General features: G+C 40.3%; 1 protein-coding gene across 3 annotated transcripts in view; it reads right to left on the bottom strand.

Annotated features, from left to right (window-relative positions):
- Positions 1-17,901, bottom strand: part of kiaa1549lb (KIAA1549-like b) — a 56,319-nt gene that overhangs the window by 23,211 nt on the left and 15,207 nt on the right. For 2 of the 3 annotated variants that reach the window (XM_053499725.1, XM_053499724.1), the window contains exons 2-10: positions 16,172-16,501; positions 11,285-11,755; positions 11,040-11,155; positions 8,192-8,411; positions 6,116-6,249; positions 5,152-5,320; positions 1,722-1,781; positions 566-717; positions 60-231 (exon numbers count right to left, since the gene is read on the bottom strand). In XM_053499725.1, coding sequence (XP_053355700.1) covers positions 60-231; positions 566-717; positions 1,722-1,781; positions 5,152-5,320; positions 6,116-6,249; positions 8,192-8,411; positions 11,040-11,155; positions 11,285-11,755; positions 16,172-16,501 — 1,824 coding nt within the window. Of the gene's footprint in view, positions 1-59; positions 232-565; positions 718-1,721; positions 1,782-5,151; positions 5,321-6,115; positions 6,250-8,191; positions 8,412-11,039; positions 11,156-11,284; positions 11,756-15,197; positions 15,332-16,171; positions 16,502-17,901 lie in introns of those variants that run through there. The other variant, XM_053499726.1, reaches the window with a different exon arrangement.

A 17,901-nucleotide genomic window follows, 5' to 3' on the forward strand; every position in this document is an offset into this window, starting at 1 on the left:
AGGCAGGTATGAAGTAGGAGTGCAGCACTGATTTAAATAAGAAAAGGAATACAGCAAACCTTCAGCTTGGAGCTGGACAAAATATCCCAGTGTCAGCGCCATGGTCTGAGAGTCCACAGTGTTCAGGATTTTAGCTGCAGTTGTACCAGGGAGGGGCGTTCCATTCAACTGCACGTAGTAGGTAAGTTCAGCAGGGTTCTTTGGGCCTACCACTCGCCTCATGCCAACCATCTGAGATCAGAGAGAAAGCATGGAGCAGAGATGTCCAAATGTGAATATTACATTTTAACTGTGGAAGAAAACCCACCAGGCATGGAGAGAGGATGCACACTCCACACACACAGACCCAAAGGAAGGACTCCAACCCTTGACCTTGAAGGTGCGAGGCCACAGTGCTAACTACTATGCCACCATGCAAAAGCACTACTACCCATACTGCAGTACCATGATTGGTGGTGGTTCTATGGCGGTATTTCCAATGTAGAATGGTATAAAAAAAAGCTAAGCAACAGTTGTACTCATCACACAACCACATCACAGTCCTTTACTTGAGACTCAGAGTTACCTGAACAGTGTAACTGCCGACCGTGGTGGCCCGTTTAAACCGTGCACCATGCTGGTGTGCTACCATGAAGAGCTCCGCCAAGTGTTCCTCCATCAGACTGGCGAAGCTCTGGTACTGACCCGCCAGAGACGAGTTCTCCACATCCTGAATCACTGCACGAGGCAAAGAGTGGAATGTCTAGTTATTTCCTTACTGCTCGATGGTTAATCTAATCACACTGCAGCAGACTTAACTCAAGAATTATTGACCATCCTGACAGGAACAAGCATGCAAGACAAAGAAAGGCAATCTGTCTGATAAGATCTTTCCCTTCTCCTGAGGGACGCATGAACATAAATATTTATATGCACTCTCTCGCTAACACACAGCGTCATAAAATAGAACATTACAATCATTTAATATAGTTTATCACAGTCAAGAAAAATCAGTGTCAATTATAAGATCCTGCTGGCGCGCAAGGCGAACGGATGTGCGATCAAGATATTTTTTTTTTCGGTGGGAGAGGGGGGTTGGTTTTTGATTTTCTCCCTAATTTAGTTGTAGCCAGTTCCCACCCTTCATTAGGACGTTCCCCCATTAGGCTGAGCCAAGTGACGTCAGCCAACTGCATCGTTCCGAACTGTTCACTCGCACACCATCGGGAGCGGCATGACATACGCAGAGGATCTGCTTGAGCTTGCAAGAGTTCACAGATGCCCAGGATTGTCTTAGAGCCGCAATTGATGTGAGAGCGATAGAGTTCTTCCTCTGTGAGAGAGCTCGGCCAATCAGCTCTTCCCGGGCCCCCCGGCTGTAAGGGGCTACAGCTACAGCATGACCCGGGATTTAAACTGGCGATCTCCAGATGATGGGGCGAGCTCGTTACCGCTGCGCCACTTGAGGGCCAAAAAGGATTATAAATCTGATTGGTCAGAAGATTGTTTAATCGATTCCATGTTTGAACAAGCCAAATTCAAAATAAAAGACGATATCTACTTGTCTAGCTAACTGAGCTAAACGCTAAAGCTCAGATCCTGCATCCATGGTGCTTGTCAGTCATGTTTGTATGAGGCAAATCACTTAACTCTTGCAAACGTTCTGAAGATTTCATGATGATTTTATACAATCTCAAGAATAAAAACTTCTTATTTCAAGGTTCCCTGATTAACAAGCTTACCTGTGATTACCCAGAATTCCTTGGTAGCCACTGAAGTGTTGAGGTTGTGATACTCCAAAGCTGCAGGACAGAGAGAGAGAGAGAGAGAGAGAGAGAGAGCATTAAAGTGAAGTTCTTTGATCCTCAGTTCAGAGGGTTTTTTCCGCCGTGCGACCGTCCCAGCCGTCCTGGTGGAGTGAAGCCTCACAGCCATTTCCTAATGAAACTTCAACTCGGTTACGTATCGGTAGCTTCGGCCGGCTGCATCCTCTCTCAGGGCATGTTGGAGCAGAGAGCATGAAATCAGAACCAGGCTTTGGCCTATTTCTTTTGGAAAAAAAAAGCATGGCTCTTATTTGCATATTACATACCAGTGCTAAAAAAAAGAGAGTGAAATGCTCGAGGCTTGAGAGACTTTGTGACTCTTAAATTAATATGGCTCTTGAGATCATCTGGAGAAGGGGAAATGGGGCTTTTCCAGCAATTAGGGTGAAGGTGTGAGTCACTCCCTAATGGAGCAGATTTATCCCCCGGAGGCTTCGCTAATTAGCCGCGGAGTTGAATCCAACACATTTAAAAATAAAAGCCAAAAAAAAAATCAATTACTAAAAAGTCTAGATTTAAATGTTTTTGTATTATGGCTCTGAGACAAGAGAAGATCTGTGAAGCGTCCTGGATCAGAACCGAACAAACATGAGCACGTGTTCTCAAGTAGGAGAGTGTGTGTTATTCCCGCCCAGCTGCCTGAGGGGCGCTATAATGCTCCATCCTTTCTCTCTCTCTCTCACACACACACACACACTCAGATGCTCTCTCTCCCTCTCAGCCTCTCTTTCTCACTGTCTTTCTCTATCACACACACACACACACACACACACACACACACACACACTTTTTTTACTCATCACAGACAGTATGTCTCTCTTTTTCTATTTTACACATATGATCTTTCTCTCTCTCTCTCTCTCTCTCTCTCTCTCTTTCACACACACACACACACACACACACACACACACATGTTCTCACTCGCTCACACACACACATTTTGCCTCTCAACACACGAACAGTATCTCTCTCTTTCTCTCTCTCTCTCTCTCTCTCACACACACACACACACACACTCCTGTAATAGTACTCCCCCATTGTTAATTATTTTCCCTCCTAATTGGAATGATGACTGAGCTTTCCCTTTTAGAAAGGGACAGGAAACAGCCTTCGCTCCTTAAGCATGCCAACTGTTTCATTCTCCGCCTTGGCATGCCCCACGGCCACCATCCTGCTTTTCTCTCATTACCTTTCAGTTGCAGAATATGCAGAAAACTACATGCTTATTTAAAAAGATTACATTACAAAATGTACAATCCTATTCTCACTTTATTATGGCGGCCATCTTTTCTCTCTCTATTTTTCAGCGCGTTACCACAAGTGTGTTTCATCTAAGTGTTACAAAGTGCTGATACTGGAGACTCCTTCTATTAATGTTAAATAATTATCTTCTCGTACAAGGAAACAAATTAGAATCCAGAATTTAACAGGCAGTAATGTGTCGGTCAGTATATTAAAGATGTAAAGTATAGGGAGCGCGCACACACACACACACACACACACACACACACACACACACTCAGGCATCTCTGAAACATTCCTTCACTTCTTGTATTCTGAGAAGTCTTCATAATCAGTCTCATCCATCCTCTCAACTGTTCCAGAAGTCCTGACTCTGTCCGTTTCAATAACTGCATGACCTTTCTCTTTCTAATGCCACTGCAGATTTATCTACAGTCCAAAAGCCGAAACCAAAAGGGTACGAGGTGAAGCGGAGATAAGCAGCAATCATGCCGATCATGTAGCACAGAGCTGAGTGAAAAATCTGGGCCTGATCGCTGAGGCAAAGCACGCAGGAGTCACGCAATCTGCCTCCAACCATACAGCAGTTATTGTGTTCTGTATCAGATGAGACGTCAGATGCCTTCCTCTTGACCTTCAGAAGAAACGAGAACCACTTTGAGCCTTCTAAAAATAATCCAACACGACGTATTAATTCAGCTGAGATCTTTTGAAAATAAATGTCAAAACAATGATCGTATCATGTTTTTAAAACGAATTCAGCTTTGCGAGTAAAAATTTCTTGAATCTGGTCAAAATTTCTATTCCTAATATTATTATAAATCAGATCTAAGATTATTACTCCTATTTCTATACATAGCTTAATAAGTAAAAATAAAATCACGTGGGAAAAGTTAGTGTCCCCTCTTTTTATTCTGTTTTTTGTTTTGGTTTGTTTTTTCTGTAAAGACATAATAACAATCTAATGGTAGTGGGTCTCAGTACAAGACAAATACAACCTCAGACGAACAACAACATATGGCTTTTTTTTTACTGTGCTATTATTCGTTAAACAAAAATTAAACCCAAAAAAGAAAAGAAATATGTGGGCAATACTTCCCAAGAGTGCCAATCTTCCCAGGAGTGTACGCCCCAGTACATTCGCCCCCAGGTTAGACCGGGCAATGCTCAAATACAAAAAAACAAAACAAGAGCTACATCTTGTACGTCTTAATACAGGAGCTACTGTATTAAACCTCAACCAAGTGGTAGAGATGGCTCAGTCAGGTCAAAACATTGTTCAATAAGATAAAATGACTTAAAATGTGCTCTACCAAAAAATTGAGCAGAGCATTAAAGTGCTATAACAGTAAAACCGTACTTAAAAAACAAAAATCCTATTCATTTTATACTGCGCTTATTGTAACCCCATGTTAATAAACAGGAATTAGTTTCCTTCAGTTGGAAGACTTTGTATTCTGCACTGTATATCATATATGACAACAATTAACTAATAATTTGGTATTTATTTTGTATAACAACAATATAAGAAAGTATTGTAATGAATTACAGTGAAACCTCGGATTACGAGCATATTTCGTTCCGAAAGTGGGCTTGTATTCCAAAACACTCGTAAACCAAATTAAATTTTCCCATAGGAAGTAATGGGAACTCAAATTATTCGTTCTACAGCCCCAAAAAATAAATAATAATTGACACAAAATATACAGTAAAAATAAAACAAATTAACCTGCAATTCACCTTTAAAAAAACCTAAAAATAAATCCCAAAGGATAAGTGTTTTCGTTTGTGCATGCAGACTGTGTGTGTGTGTGTGTGTGTGTAATGTGCGTGCACACACATGCTCGTTTTTTAAGTCAAAATTTATTAAAAATCTCTGCTCGTCTTGCGGAACACTCGTAAACCGTGTTACTCGTAATCCAAGGTTCCACTGTATCTAATAAAGTGTGTGCATGCTGTAACATCTACAGAAAGAGTCTCCAGATTTAGCACTTTGTCAGGGTGAAGGTGTACCTTCATGTACATTTTACAATGTCTTCGGGAGTGTTTGACCTTTGCCCTTTCTCTGTAACATAACATGCAAGTGTCCAAAAAATTGCCTTACGCTCTGCCGTGATGAGCGGAGGGTAAAACAGGAAGTAGCCCACCAGCTCAGCAGTCAGGCGGCTGAGCAGGTTACTGGCCACGGTGCCGTTCAGGGTCACGGTTCTGTTACGCACCACATATATCAGGGACACTGCAGGAGAACCGGACGACTGAGACACACTCAGGATCTGAGAGAGAAAACAAGACCGGAAATTAGAAAGACAAATAAAGAGCAGGAGAAATGAGATATGAGTAAGGCAGACCAGTATATAGTACACCTACTGTATATATATATATAATATATACAATATATACAATATACATTATACATATGTAAAAAAGAGAGTATATATACTGTAGATATACTGTACATACTGGTCTCATGTCTCAGTTGTAGCTGTGTGTGTGTGTGTGTGTATATACAGTATATATATATATATATATATATATATATATATATATATAGTGTACATACAATTGAGAGAGCTCCAAACTAAAGCTATATTAGAAAGCTACACAAAGAACCTTTAGAAGAACCCTAAAAAAAAGCATTTTTCATAAGAAAAAAAGACAGTTAAAGAAAAACCTTTAAAGCAAAATGAATTTGTTTCGTGTGCAATTCTCAAAGCAATAAAATAATTATCCATGCTAAATTTGCACTTTCTATATTTATATTAAATGCATGCACATATACATATTTTTGCACTCACAACAATAACTTGTTTAAGAAAACAACAGGCTGTTGCAAAAAAGAAAAAATCAAATTATGCCTACTTATAATGTCTTACAAAAGGAATAAAATACTTGGGACGATGTTTTCATAGAAAACTAATCGGTGATGTGATCAAGCAAACTTCTGTCCAATCAGAATCCAGGATTTAACACTGTGGTATAGCATAATAGAAAATGTTCTTGCTATCACGGAAAAGTAAGTGTGTATATGTGTGTGTGTGTGTGTGCGTGTGTGTGTGTGTGCGTCAAACCTCCACACTGAGTGTGCTGTAAGAGTTCAGAACTTTAGCCTCAGCCTCAGCAAAAGCATTCTCTAGTCTCTTCTCCATCAACTGAGCAAAGCTGCAGGACCTCAGATCATCTCCCACTCCTACAAATCTCAAAACTGTTTACACACACACAAACACACACACACACAAAGAGTTACATACACATCCTCACCCCAGACTTTACAGCATACAGGGAGGCTCAAAAGTTTGGATCTAAGAGCAAGAATGCTTTTAAAGGTACACATTTACAGCCTGTGACTTTGCAGCACTTGTGTATACACTGAATACAAGGACACAAACATTTCCTAATGTCTCAAAACAGATGATGCTCCCTGCAGAGGGACTTTAAATGAGGCCAAAGAAAAATTAGTTTCCGTTCCATCTTCTCTTTTTAGAATTAATAGCTTCTTTGGTTTAAAATAAAAAGAAGAATATTTAATCCTATACAGTACAAGGGAAAGGTGGTTTAGTGGTTAGCACTGTCGCCTTGCACCTCCTGGGTCTGGGTTTGATTCCCGCCTCGTGGGCTGTGTTCATGGAGTTTGCATGTTTGCCTTGTGCTTGATGGGTTTCCTCCGGGTACTCCGGTTTCCTCCCACATTCCAAAAATATTCAGGTTAGGCTAATTGGCATTCCCAAACTGCCCGTAGTGTGTATGTGAGTGTGTGTATGTTTGTGTGCCCTGCTATGGATTGGCACCCTGTCCAGGGTGTACCCTGCCCCGTGCCCTATGTCTCCTGGAATAGGCTCCAGGTCCCTGCAACCTTGAATACAGGGTAAAGCGGTATAGGAAATGAGTGAGTAAAACTGAAATGCTTGAAGAATCCAAACTTTTTGAAATAAACATGAAAAGCTAACACTAGCATACGATTCATGAACATTGCATTGGATACAGTATCATGGACAATATGGTCTAATGGGAACCTTTTTAATATCATAATGTCTGATAAACCTACATAATATAAGTTTGATGAACATAAAATAAACTAAATAATCGCCTGCAGTGGCGTTAAACTTCTTCCATCCATCTAGGAACCACTGAAGTCCAACTAGGGACCGTGGAGGCCAATGGTGACCACTGTATTTATTTCCATTTTTACAACCATGGTAGGACCTCCAACATTCACACTCACATTCACACACTATGGGCGATTTGGGAACGCCAATTAGACTAATCTGCACGTCACTGGACTGTGGGAGGAACCCGGAGAACCTTTAACTCCATGCACACACAGACCTGAGGCAGGAATCGAACCCGGACCCTAGAGGAGCAAGGCAACAGTGATAAATTGGTCCCTGTGGGGAGGGGTGAGCTTTGGGTGGCCATGATCCTATCACCAGTTTACTGTTATATAATTCATAAACAATGTTAATGTTATGGTGGATTAGTGCAAGTTGCCATAAAACCATCATTAAATTATGAATTAGAGCTTCATAACTAACATTCTAATGTTGTTTAGTTTATTACCTAATGACCCAAGCGTTATAAAGGATAAAATAATGGAAGGTGCTATAATAAGCTTTTCTATTGTGAATGTTAGCTGTTGGTAATAAACGGCTTGTGCAGCTTTATAAACACCTTTTATTTGGTATTGTGTCAACCGTTAAAATGCTTTTTTCCTTTTTAAAATCACAAATTTTTAAATAGTTTACTTGCTTTAAATCGTAAGAGCTAATTCTGCTTATAAAGCCTAATTATGCTATTATTCAAAGTGGAGAGCTTGAGAACGGGTCTGAGTAAACATGCACAGCGTGCTAGAAGTGATGACGCACACCAAAAACTGCACGGAATCCCAAATTCGATGCCAGCCAACATGCCCTCCCAGCTGACAGGTACTGCTAAGAAAGCAGTAACATTTTAATATATCACGATAATGAGACAAGTGATAGAAAAATTAATCAGGACAGGCCTAATTCAGACAAAAATCTCACATGATGTATATATCGTTATTAGATTGTTAGATCCTCTGGTTCTTCGATAAATGTCTCTTTTAAAGGAGGTAAATCAAGCTCATACGTATTTGGCGTGTGCTCACGGAGCCAGTCTGCATGGCTGACCTGTCTTCAGCATGAGTGAAATAGCAGGAGTAGACCTCCAGGGGGTTGCCGGGATTGGCACCGCCTGCACCATGGGCACAAACTGTCGGATATCTGCCATCAGCCTGTCCAGCCCGTAGGAGATCAGAGCCTCCACCACGACGGACGTGGTATAGACCAGATCGCCACGGGTTACATAATAACCCACGGTCACATTGGGCACCGTAGACAGGCTTTCAATCTGTAAGAGGGAAGCGTCAGAGGATCAGTCAAGACACATGTGGTACAAGTGAGTCATCAGCCTTGTAAGAAGGAAATGAGGCATGAAATTGATATGTTGGACAAAGATGAACATAGCCCTTAAAAGATGGCGTGTTGTTTTTAGACAGAAAATAATAAATGGAAAAAAACTTTAGGAAAGGATACAAAGTTGTGAGCTAGGACATTTATTTCACAGAATAATAACCTAAAAGTCATGCTTATGGTATAACGAATCAATTAACCATATAAAAAATTAATAAATAAAAGAAAGAAACCAAAACTCCATTTGTTCTTCTTTCTTAGAAAGTTATTTTTAATAATGACAAATATATATATTTGTATTTAGTCAAGACCTTTATAATTATTCTACCATCATCACTCAGTGAAGTTTGGCCTATAATCTGTTAACTACTAATACCCCTATCTCACCTACTAATACCCCTATCTCACCTATTAATACCCCCATCTCACCTACTAATACCCCCATCTCACCTACTAATACCCCCATCTCACCTACTAATACCCCCATCTCACCTACTTATACCCCCATCTCACCTACTAATACCCCCATCTCACCTACTAATACCCCCATCTCACCTACTAATACCCCCATCTCACCTACTAATACCCCTATCTCACCTACTAATACCCCCATCTCACCTACTAATACCCCCATCTCACCTACCAATACCCCCATCTCACCTACTAATACCCTAATCTCACCTACTAATACCCCCATCTCACCTACTGATACCCCCATCTCCTGGTTTCGTGCGGTGGCCATAAGTACAGTTCATCATGATTCACCGCGAGTTTTGATGCTCTGATTAGGTTTCCATCTTTCCGCGCATCGATCCTTGCATCGTCAAACCGCATAGGTGATATATCATAGGGGATGGGGCTATCGGAGGCGGGGCTTGCAGGACGACTTTCACACACACACTGACTGACTTGGCGGACATAACGCGTTAGATTACTCATTAGATCAAAAAAGTACTCTAAGTACTCTATATAGTATACTAAGTACACTGTATATAACTAATAATGTTTAGCGTAGTCCTGACGTTCTTGTGCGTTTTATAGCCATTAGATTTGATAAAGTATTGGAAGATTTTAAAACTGTCGTATAGGCAGCAACGTAAAAAAAAAAAATCAGTAGAGTCACACCCCTGCATCAAGAAATCCAGGTAGCTGTAGTGTAATGTAGAACAGGTCCAGTGGGAAGGAGTTGTGAAATCTTTGTGGAGTCAAATACAAAAAGCCAGATACAAAAAGCATAAGGTCCTCGATCAGGTTAAAACATCGCTAAATGGAAATGCCTTTTCATTTGGAAAACCTCAACACTGAAGTACGCACCTGCTTATACACACAGTGACTAAGAGTCTGACACTTTCACAGTCATAAAAGAAACTTCATTTTACTTGCTGAATAAGAACAGGGTTGGGTCAGCACAGGGAATGACAAAATCTCTGCTCACACATCAAGTCTGTAAGTGAGTGTGAAGGTGGGGGTGAGGGGGGGGCAGCTTCGATACTGCAGGATTTCTCCTACAATTGAGTTTTGTTGCTCAGGATGTGAACTGGCCTGTTGCCTGAGTCAGCAATCAACACCTCATGAAGGTGATATTGAGGGATTGTGTTTCAGTACAGCTCAGAGTCGAGCCTAGCCCACACTTCCCTCGATTCAAAAGATTATTACGGGATTAGAGGACTGCATTTCCTCCCAGGGCCTTCACGAACATCAACAGGGCTCATTTGCAGTCAGGGGGTCTTTCTTCTAGTGTTGCAACTGGGTTTAGAATTACCTGTGCCCTTTATAAAAATGTGCAACAAAAAAAAAGTTTTATTTTTCTAAGTCTTTAAGAACTGTATTTTTTGCCATTGCTTGTTAATCTGAAGGTATAAATAGGAGGCCCCACACAACTTAATGTTAAGAAAAAGAACACACACTGCGCAGTAACAGACACAAGTTACATAAAAAGTTTTTGAAAAAATTCCTTCGACCACAACTATTTCCATTACGTTTTACAGGAATAGGAAACATGAGCTTATTGCCCCTCTCTGTATATTGAGCAGGATAGGAAGGAACCAAATGATGCAGGTTTTAAAATCAGGACAATCTGATTTTAAAACCCGCAGACTGACATTGAGTGGTTGTAGGTCGAAACGTCTTTGTGCATAAAGTCCAACACCTGGCTGCCTGGCTGCCTTTGTGAAATCTTTGTGGAGTCAAATACAAAAAGCCAGATACAAAAAGGATAAGGACCTCGATCGGGTTAAAGACATGGCAGAAGATGGAAAGATAACAACACTGGACGTGCATCCAAAACATCAGTGACACAAAACGGCCACCTGCAACACTTAAATACATGATACTAATGTTAAATATCATATGAGGACATGACATTTTCTCCAAACTTCATTGTCCATATATGTATCCTTGTACCATCCTCATATGAGGACTATAATCCTTTTGGCAAACGTTTTCTGGTGGAAGACATTGCCTAAATTTATAGTTATCAGCCATGAATAGTCAGTAAAAATTGCAATGTACAGTACACAACAGTTGTGTTGGTGTCTCATGAGGATATAAATATCTCCAAACTGACCTGTGCACGGACACTGCTGTCATTCAGAGCCTTCGCCAGTGCAAGGGTCAGGCCTTTCAGGAGGTTCTGTTTTAAAATGTTGTCCAGCCGGGTTCTCCGGATGTGGACGTTTAGAACTGGAAGAAGAGATCAAAGACATAAAGATACATTGCAGTAGCGAGACATGTACTGTATGCCACAATACCAAAAGAGAGAGCCAAGCAACATCCAAATATTTTTTTTTTTTAAAGCATAAGGGTTTTCACCTGTTTTAACCCACATCCTGTCGGTTATGTTACAGCTGACTGGAGAACTTTGAGTAGTGGTTGTAGTTCTCGGTAGACTTGTCCTGAGACGTGGGGTGGTGGTGGGCCATTTAGGGGACACAGTGGGTGCTATAGTTTTGGGAGACTTTACCGTAGTTGTGGTTGTTGATGAAGTGGTACTCCCAGCGGTGCTAGTTAACTGACTTGTGCTGGTCTGTTGTGTGGTTGTGGTCGTCGTTGAGGCAGTAGTGGTGGTGATTGTGGTGAGTTGAGGGAAATCGCCAACTGGTAATTCCTGGGTAAGTAGTTCTAAATGGACTGAGGTGTTTCCATTTTTGTTGGTTAATGTAGGACTTATCATTTGAGATGAAGGGGAACCAGAGTCATTTCCTTTTGCATGAAGCCTGGAGTCTTGAGATGTTAGGACAAAGGATGGAAGCGCAGACATCACCTGGTCCAGCGTAGACTTCTCTGTAACAACAAGATGAGGTTCACTCACTTCCTGTGAAAGGTGTGATGGGATTAGTGCAGAGACCTGTGAGAACGTCAGTGAAGGCTTTGAAGGTAATGAAAACAATGGTTCACTCGATGTAGATGCCATTAATGACGATTTTAACGGGAATAAAAAAGCCGTTGATGGGGAGTCAGATGCTGTTTTTGGTGTTAACGGTGATAATGTTGAATATTTTGTTAAGCCAGAATGATAGATATATGCTGCTGATGAAGAAGACGATATGAATGGAGATAAAGCTAAGGATGAGATTTTTGATGGTGAGAAAGATGTAAATTGTTCTGTTAATAAAAAGTCATAATAGGATGATATTACTGGTGATGTTGATTTTGGGGATGGTGATGGTAATAATGAAGAAGATGAAGTCAGTATCTCTTTTGATGGTGATACAAACATAATGGTTTTCAGTTGTTTTGTTAACATAAAATCGTAATAGGATGGTAATAATTGTGATGGTGATAATTCTGATGGCGGGTTTCCTGTTGTTGATTCAAACACTGACAATGTGGGTGATAATTCTAATAATAATGATGCTGTTGACAATAATTCTGGTGCTAAATCTGATGGTGATGATTCTGGGGATAATTCCGGTGGTAATGGTAATAATTTTATTAATGATGATGGCCATGTTGGTGGCGGTGAAGAACCTGGTGAGATTTCTGTTGGCGATGAAGCAGATGATAATTCTAATAGTGATGTTCCTAAAGATAATAATTTTGATGATGATGTTGATAACTCTGTTGGTAATAATTCTGTTGATGCTGGTGATAATTCTGCTGGTGAGGGTGATGAAAATTCTAATGGTGATATTTCAGATGGTAATAATTTGGACAATGATAATTCTAATTGTGGTGATTCAGATGGTGATAATTCTGTTGGCGATGATGATGAAACTAACGTGCTTGATGGTGATATAAACACCATGGATGTTAACTGTTTCGTTAACACAGAATTGTAATAAGATGTGAAGGGTATTGATATTGAGGATGTGGTTGTGGGTGATATTGATAGTAATTCTGATGTTTCTAAAAGCAATATTGGTGATAAACCTGATGATAATGATGATGCAGCTGATAATTCTGTGTGTAATAAATCTGATTCAGATGGTGATGGTCCTGTTGATAATTCTGATGGTAACGATACTGGTGTCAGTTTTGATGATTCTGGTAATACATCTGAGGGTGATGATGCCACTGATGATAATAATAGTGATGATACTGGTAATAATTCTGGTGGTGATGATGCCATTGATGATAATGGTGAGGATAATAAAGGTGTTATTTCTAAATGTGAAGATAGTGCCACTGACGACGATGATGGTAATACTTCTGATGCTAATGATGCTGTTGCTAATGATGATGAGAATGCTGGTGGTATTTCTGATGTTGAAAATGTTGATGGTAGCTCTAAAGGTAATAATAATGCTGATAAAGGAAATAATGATGACGCTGGTAACATTTCAGAAGTTGATGAGAGTGGTAATAATTCTGGTGGTAATGATGCTGTTGCTAAATCTGAAAGTGATGATGCCAGTGTTAACAATGGTGGTGGTGATGAATCTGATACTAATGCCACTGTTGACGGAGCAGATAATTCTATGTGTAGTAAATCTGATTCAGATGGTGATGGTCTTGTTGACAATTCTGATGGTAATGATGCTATTGCTAACGATGCTATTGATACATCTGAAGTTGATGGTGCCACTGATGATGATAATAATGATAATACTGGTAATAATTCAGGTGGTGATGCTGGAACTGATGACCAAGGTGAGGACGCTGATGGTATTTCTGATAGTGAGGATGCTAAAGGTGATAATTCTGAAGGTGACAATAGTGCCGCTGATGATGATGGTGAAGTGAATAATACTTTCAATGGTGATGTTGCTATCGATGTTATCAATGTTTTTGAGAATGCTGGTGGTATTTTTGATGTATTCTGAGGTATTAAAGATGCAGATGGTAACTCTGGATGTAATGATTGTGCTGTTAATGGTGACGGTGATGATGGTAAGAATTCAGAAGATAATGATAGTGTTAATAATTCTGGTGGTAATGATACTGTTGGTAAATCTTTAAGTGATGATACACGTGTGGATTCTGGAGATAATTCTGATAGAGCAGTTGATGTATCTAATAGTGATGCCACTGATGATGGTGATGATGATGGTGATAGTGCAGGTGATAATTTAGATGGTGATGTTGTTGATAATTCTCTTGATGATGCTGTTGACAGTTTTGATGGTAATGAAGTTTGTGAAAATTCTGATGTTGTTGATGCTGGAGACAATTTTGATGGTGATACTGAAGATACTTCTGATGGTAATGATTCTTGTGATAATTTTAATGATAATTCTGATGGTAAGGATACTGCTGCTAATTCTGGAGGTGACGTTGCTGGTAACGATGAACTTAATAATGCTAAAGGTGATAATGCTGATGGCAATGATGCTGGTGATAATGATGAAGGTGAGGATGCTGATGACGATTCTGTTGGTAATGAGGCTGGTAGCAATTCCATCGTACCTGAAGGTAAATCAGTTTCTGTTCCTGATGTGTGAACTGCTAATATACTCAAGGTGGGTGGAGACACAGAACGTGTTCTCTTTGACAAACGATCTATCGCTGATGCTGGACCCCTGGCAGGTAACTCTTGAACACCTCCTGTGTTTAGAGTGACTGATTTATTCGTGTTGCTTGGTGATAAAAATGATTCTACAGGTTGAATAACATGTACCTGTTGCAGTGGGTGTTTTCTGTGATTAAAACCTACGATCACTGCTGGACTTAATGTACTTACATCTTGCTTTTTTAAAGTCCAAGTGGTATATAAACCATTATCCACTGACCTCTCCTTCCCAGCAGTGTTAAGGTTTGCTCTTATGGGTGTAAGGTTCAGGACGTGGGCACCAGTACCAAGTGCAGATATTTGTTTTGGGGATACAGTAGATGTGTTTCCTTCAACAAATGTGTCTTTTGATATCTTTGATTGAGCTGAGAAAAATGGAATTTTGGTGAATATTTCAGATGGAGTTGGCATTCTTCTGAAATCATCTGACTTCTCGATATCAGCCTTATTTGTTTGCATTATATTAGGAAAGTGGATTGAAGGTGTAAGAAAAAAAGATCTATCAAAGGATCCCTTGCTAAAGGTTGAAAGCTTGAGGAAAGACATTGTCTGCAAAGGAGTTGGCAATGAAGTTGAAGCAATGGCTAAAAACCAAGTGAAGGTTTTACTGAAAGGGTTTTCAGAGCTTGTCAAATGAAGTGAAGTGTATGTTTCTTGGATACCTTTTTCAGGACCCAGAGTAGTTACAAAATTTGAAATGGTAGCATTCTGAGAGTTGAAAGACTTTCTGTCCAACAGGATTGATGTCATAGACCTTGACAAACTATCAGTTACCTGTTTTACTGTAGCGCTGGAGAAGATGGCAGATAAAGGTTTAGACAAGGTCACTGCTCTTGCTGTAGTCTCTGAAGAAATGGTATCAGTTCTATGAACCATAAGTGGTGTTGATGGGATGTTGGTTGGTGACACATTCCAAAAAAACTTCGCTATTTCTTTAGTACCATGGGTTTTTAGAGTTTTGTCGTTGCTAATTTCATGAAGACTTGTACTCGGCATGTACTTTATGAATGCAGAAGAAGTTGGCATTGAGAACACTTTTTTAGGCTTTGTATATTCTGAGAATGAAACAGATTTTTGCAGGAAGTTCGAAAGTTTGGGCTTTTCAGTTGAACCAGACAAATGAATTCCAGAAAAAGAGACAGGTGGAAAAAGACGAGACTTCACGGTTGTCATGTCTGTCGCCAAAAGAGAGTTCGGAGATGTAACCTGTGTGGTCAGATATCGTCTATATAACCCCAGAGATACATTGTTGTCGTTGGTGTATGGTTCTTTCCAATTTTTTTGGGAACTGGTTACGTTTTGCTTAGTTGGTTGCTTTAGAAATGATTTGTATCCTGGAGACGTTGGGTTCTTGTGTATTGTTGGAGAAACCATCAGATGAGTGGTTATGAAAGGGTTTTGGACAAAATGCTTGTTAAACTGTATATATGTATCATTTAAGGTATTCTTAAGTGAACGATGTTTATCTGAGTAGAGTGTGGTTGGAGTAGTTGATACTGGAACAGAACTAGATATGTGAGAGTGGTTACGTGCTGATTTAGTTGTTTTTAATGGTGACCATAATGAGGTTGAATCTGAAGATGATAATGATGATAATAATAAAGAAATGAACGCTGGTGTCACTGTTGATGCTGACGATTGTGGTAGTGAGTACGATGATATGATATCAGTGGCAACCGGAGGTACAGTATGAGAATGTGGTAGAGATTGGACAAAACTGGTTGTTGTATGTGAGCTGAAATCCAAACCTGAAGTAGAGGACTGGTTTCTAATGTGCACCACAGCCGTGGAAGGGATCATAAAAGATGGCTCCGCTCTCTTAATAGGACCTTCTGCAGATGAATGAGCAGGACTCTCCACAGTGGAGCCTAAATGAAGAGTGATCCGTGGTTTCTCAACTGTGCTCGATAGCGACATCTCGCTCATGTCCCTTTGTCGACTTGTTGAGTCAGAACGAATAACAGGCGCGGGATTCTCATCAACCATGAGCAAACCAGATGGCTTTAGAGAAGAAGTGGACAGGGTTGCTTGGTCTGGAGATGAGGCCGATGATCCAGATGCTTCATAGTTTGTTTCATCTGTGATAGAAAGAAATTCAGGGAGCTATATTAGGAATATTTCATCTTTACAATGGAGAACTTTCGTTTGAATCCTAAATCGGGTAGTAGGAGCTATAATTTTCCTGTCATATATTCTGGAAGTTCCTTTGTGAAGCAGGCAGTCAGAATTATAGCTCTGCTGAACAATACAAAACCCTCAAAGCAAAGTCTTTAAAAAACACTTTGAATATACTGAACAGAGCTGATATAATATTATGTAATTTTAGGAACATCATGATCGTTAGGCATTACAACAGGGAGCATTTTCCCGGAGTCCATACTTTTACTTTGTCAAGGATTCAGTGCACAATAGCCTTTACACCACAGCAACGCACACCCCTTTATAGAGAATAGAACGAGAAATTAAACAAATAACACATTTGAAAGCCAGCGAAGAAAGGATTGTGTCACATTTCTGAATGTGTCAGATGTGCCAAGGTTCTGCGAAGGATGTCTGGGATGGGTCTTGCATCAATCTATCCAACCAGCCGGCCTACTCGTTTACCAGGCAGTACACGTCTGTTCTGAAATGCTCAACAATATCCAGGAGCCACTATGACTCATTTATAAGGATTTGCATTTCTAGGACATAGTAAACAAGATGTTGTTGTTAAGGCTCGCAAGCTAACCAATGCTGATTAACAATAAAGCACTACTTATACAATAATTAAGATGAAGAAGAACATTTCTCGAAGGGTTAGCTGTGAAACACAAAAGGGACATTGTAAACGTATGAGTAAACGACAGGAGTATGTAAACACGAACCGAGTCACATACTGTAAATGGGGTCTGGTGGTGTGCAGGTGTGAGGAGATCAGGACAGGAGCCACTTGTGAGGAGTTGTGTGATATAATGCATTCCACTTTCACACCTGAGTTTATAACACCCACTTACTAGAAACAGTGAAGGTCATGGTGTCCCTTTGTCCCATTATACGCCTAGTGGGAAGCTGACACACTTTCCATCTCCCTGAAGTGTATACTTTCACTCTGCAGTAGCTCTAGCGCCGTGCAGCTCAACATATCACAGGTTCCTACGTCAATCTCTCTGCACAAATCCTCCGTCAAAGTGTCCTTCTTGACAGTCCTGCTGAATTGGAAACAAACTGATAAAAGAAGAGAATTCTTTACCCACATTCTGGTCTTCTATTCCAAATCCAGTGCTGTATAATGAGAGAGCAGATTCTCTCACAATTATAGACCTCTGCTCCTAAAACTTCAGCCAATCGTTCACTGTTTAGGGAACTCAAGGAACAAGGCCCTGGTTGAGGTGCCATCCCAAGACATGGCGCAAAAAACTCACATCAATAAAACTTAGGAACACTAGTCAGGCTACAGTGCATGGAAGGAAACCTGAGGACTCAAAGGAAACCCTCAAAG

This window comes from Clarias gariepinus, chromosome 7, assembly GCF_024256425.1.
Source record: "Clarias gariepinus isolate MV-2021 ecotype Netherlands chromosome 7, CGAR_prim_01v2, whole genome shotgun sequence".
Lineage (NCBI taxonomy): Eukaryota > Metazoa > Chordata > Actinopteri > Siluriformes > Clariidae > Clarias > Clarias gariepinus.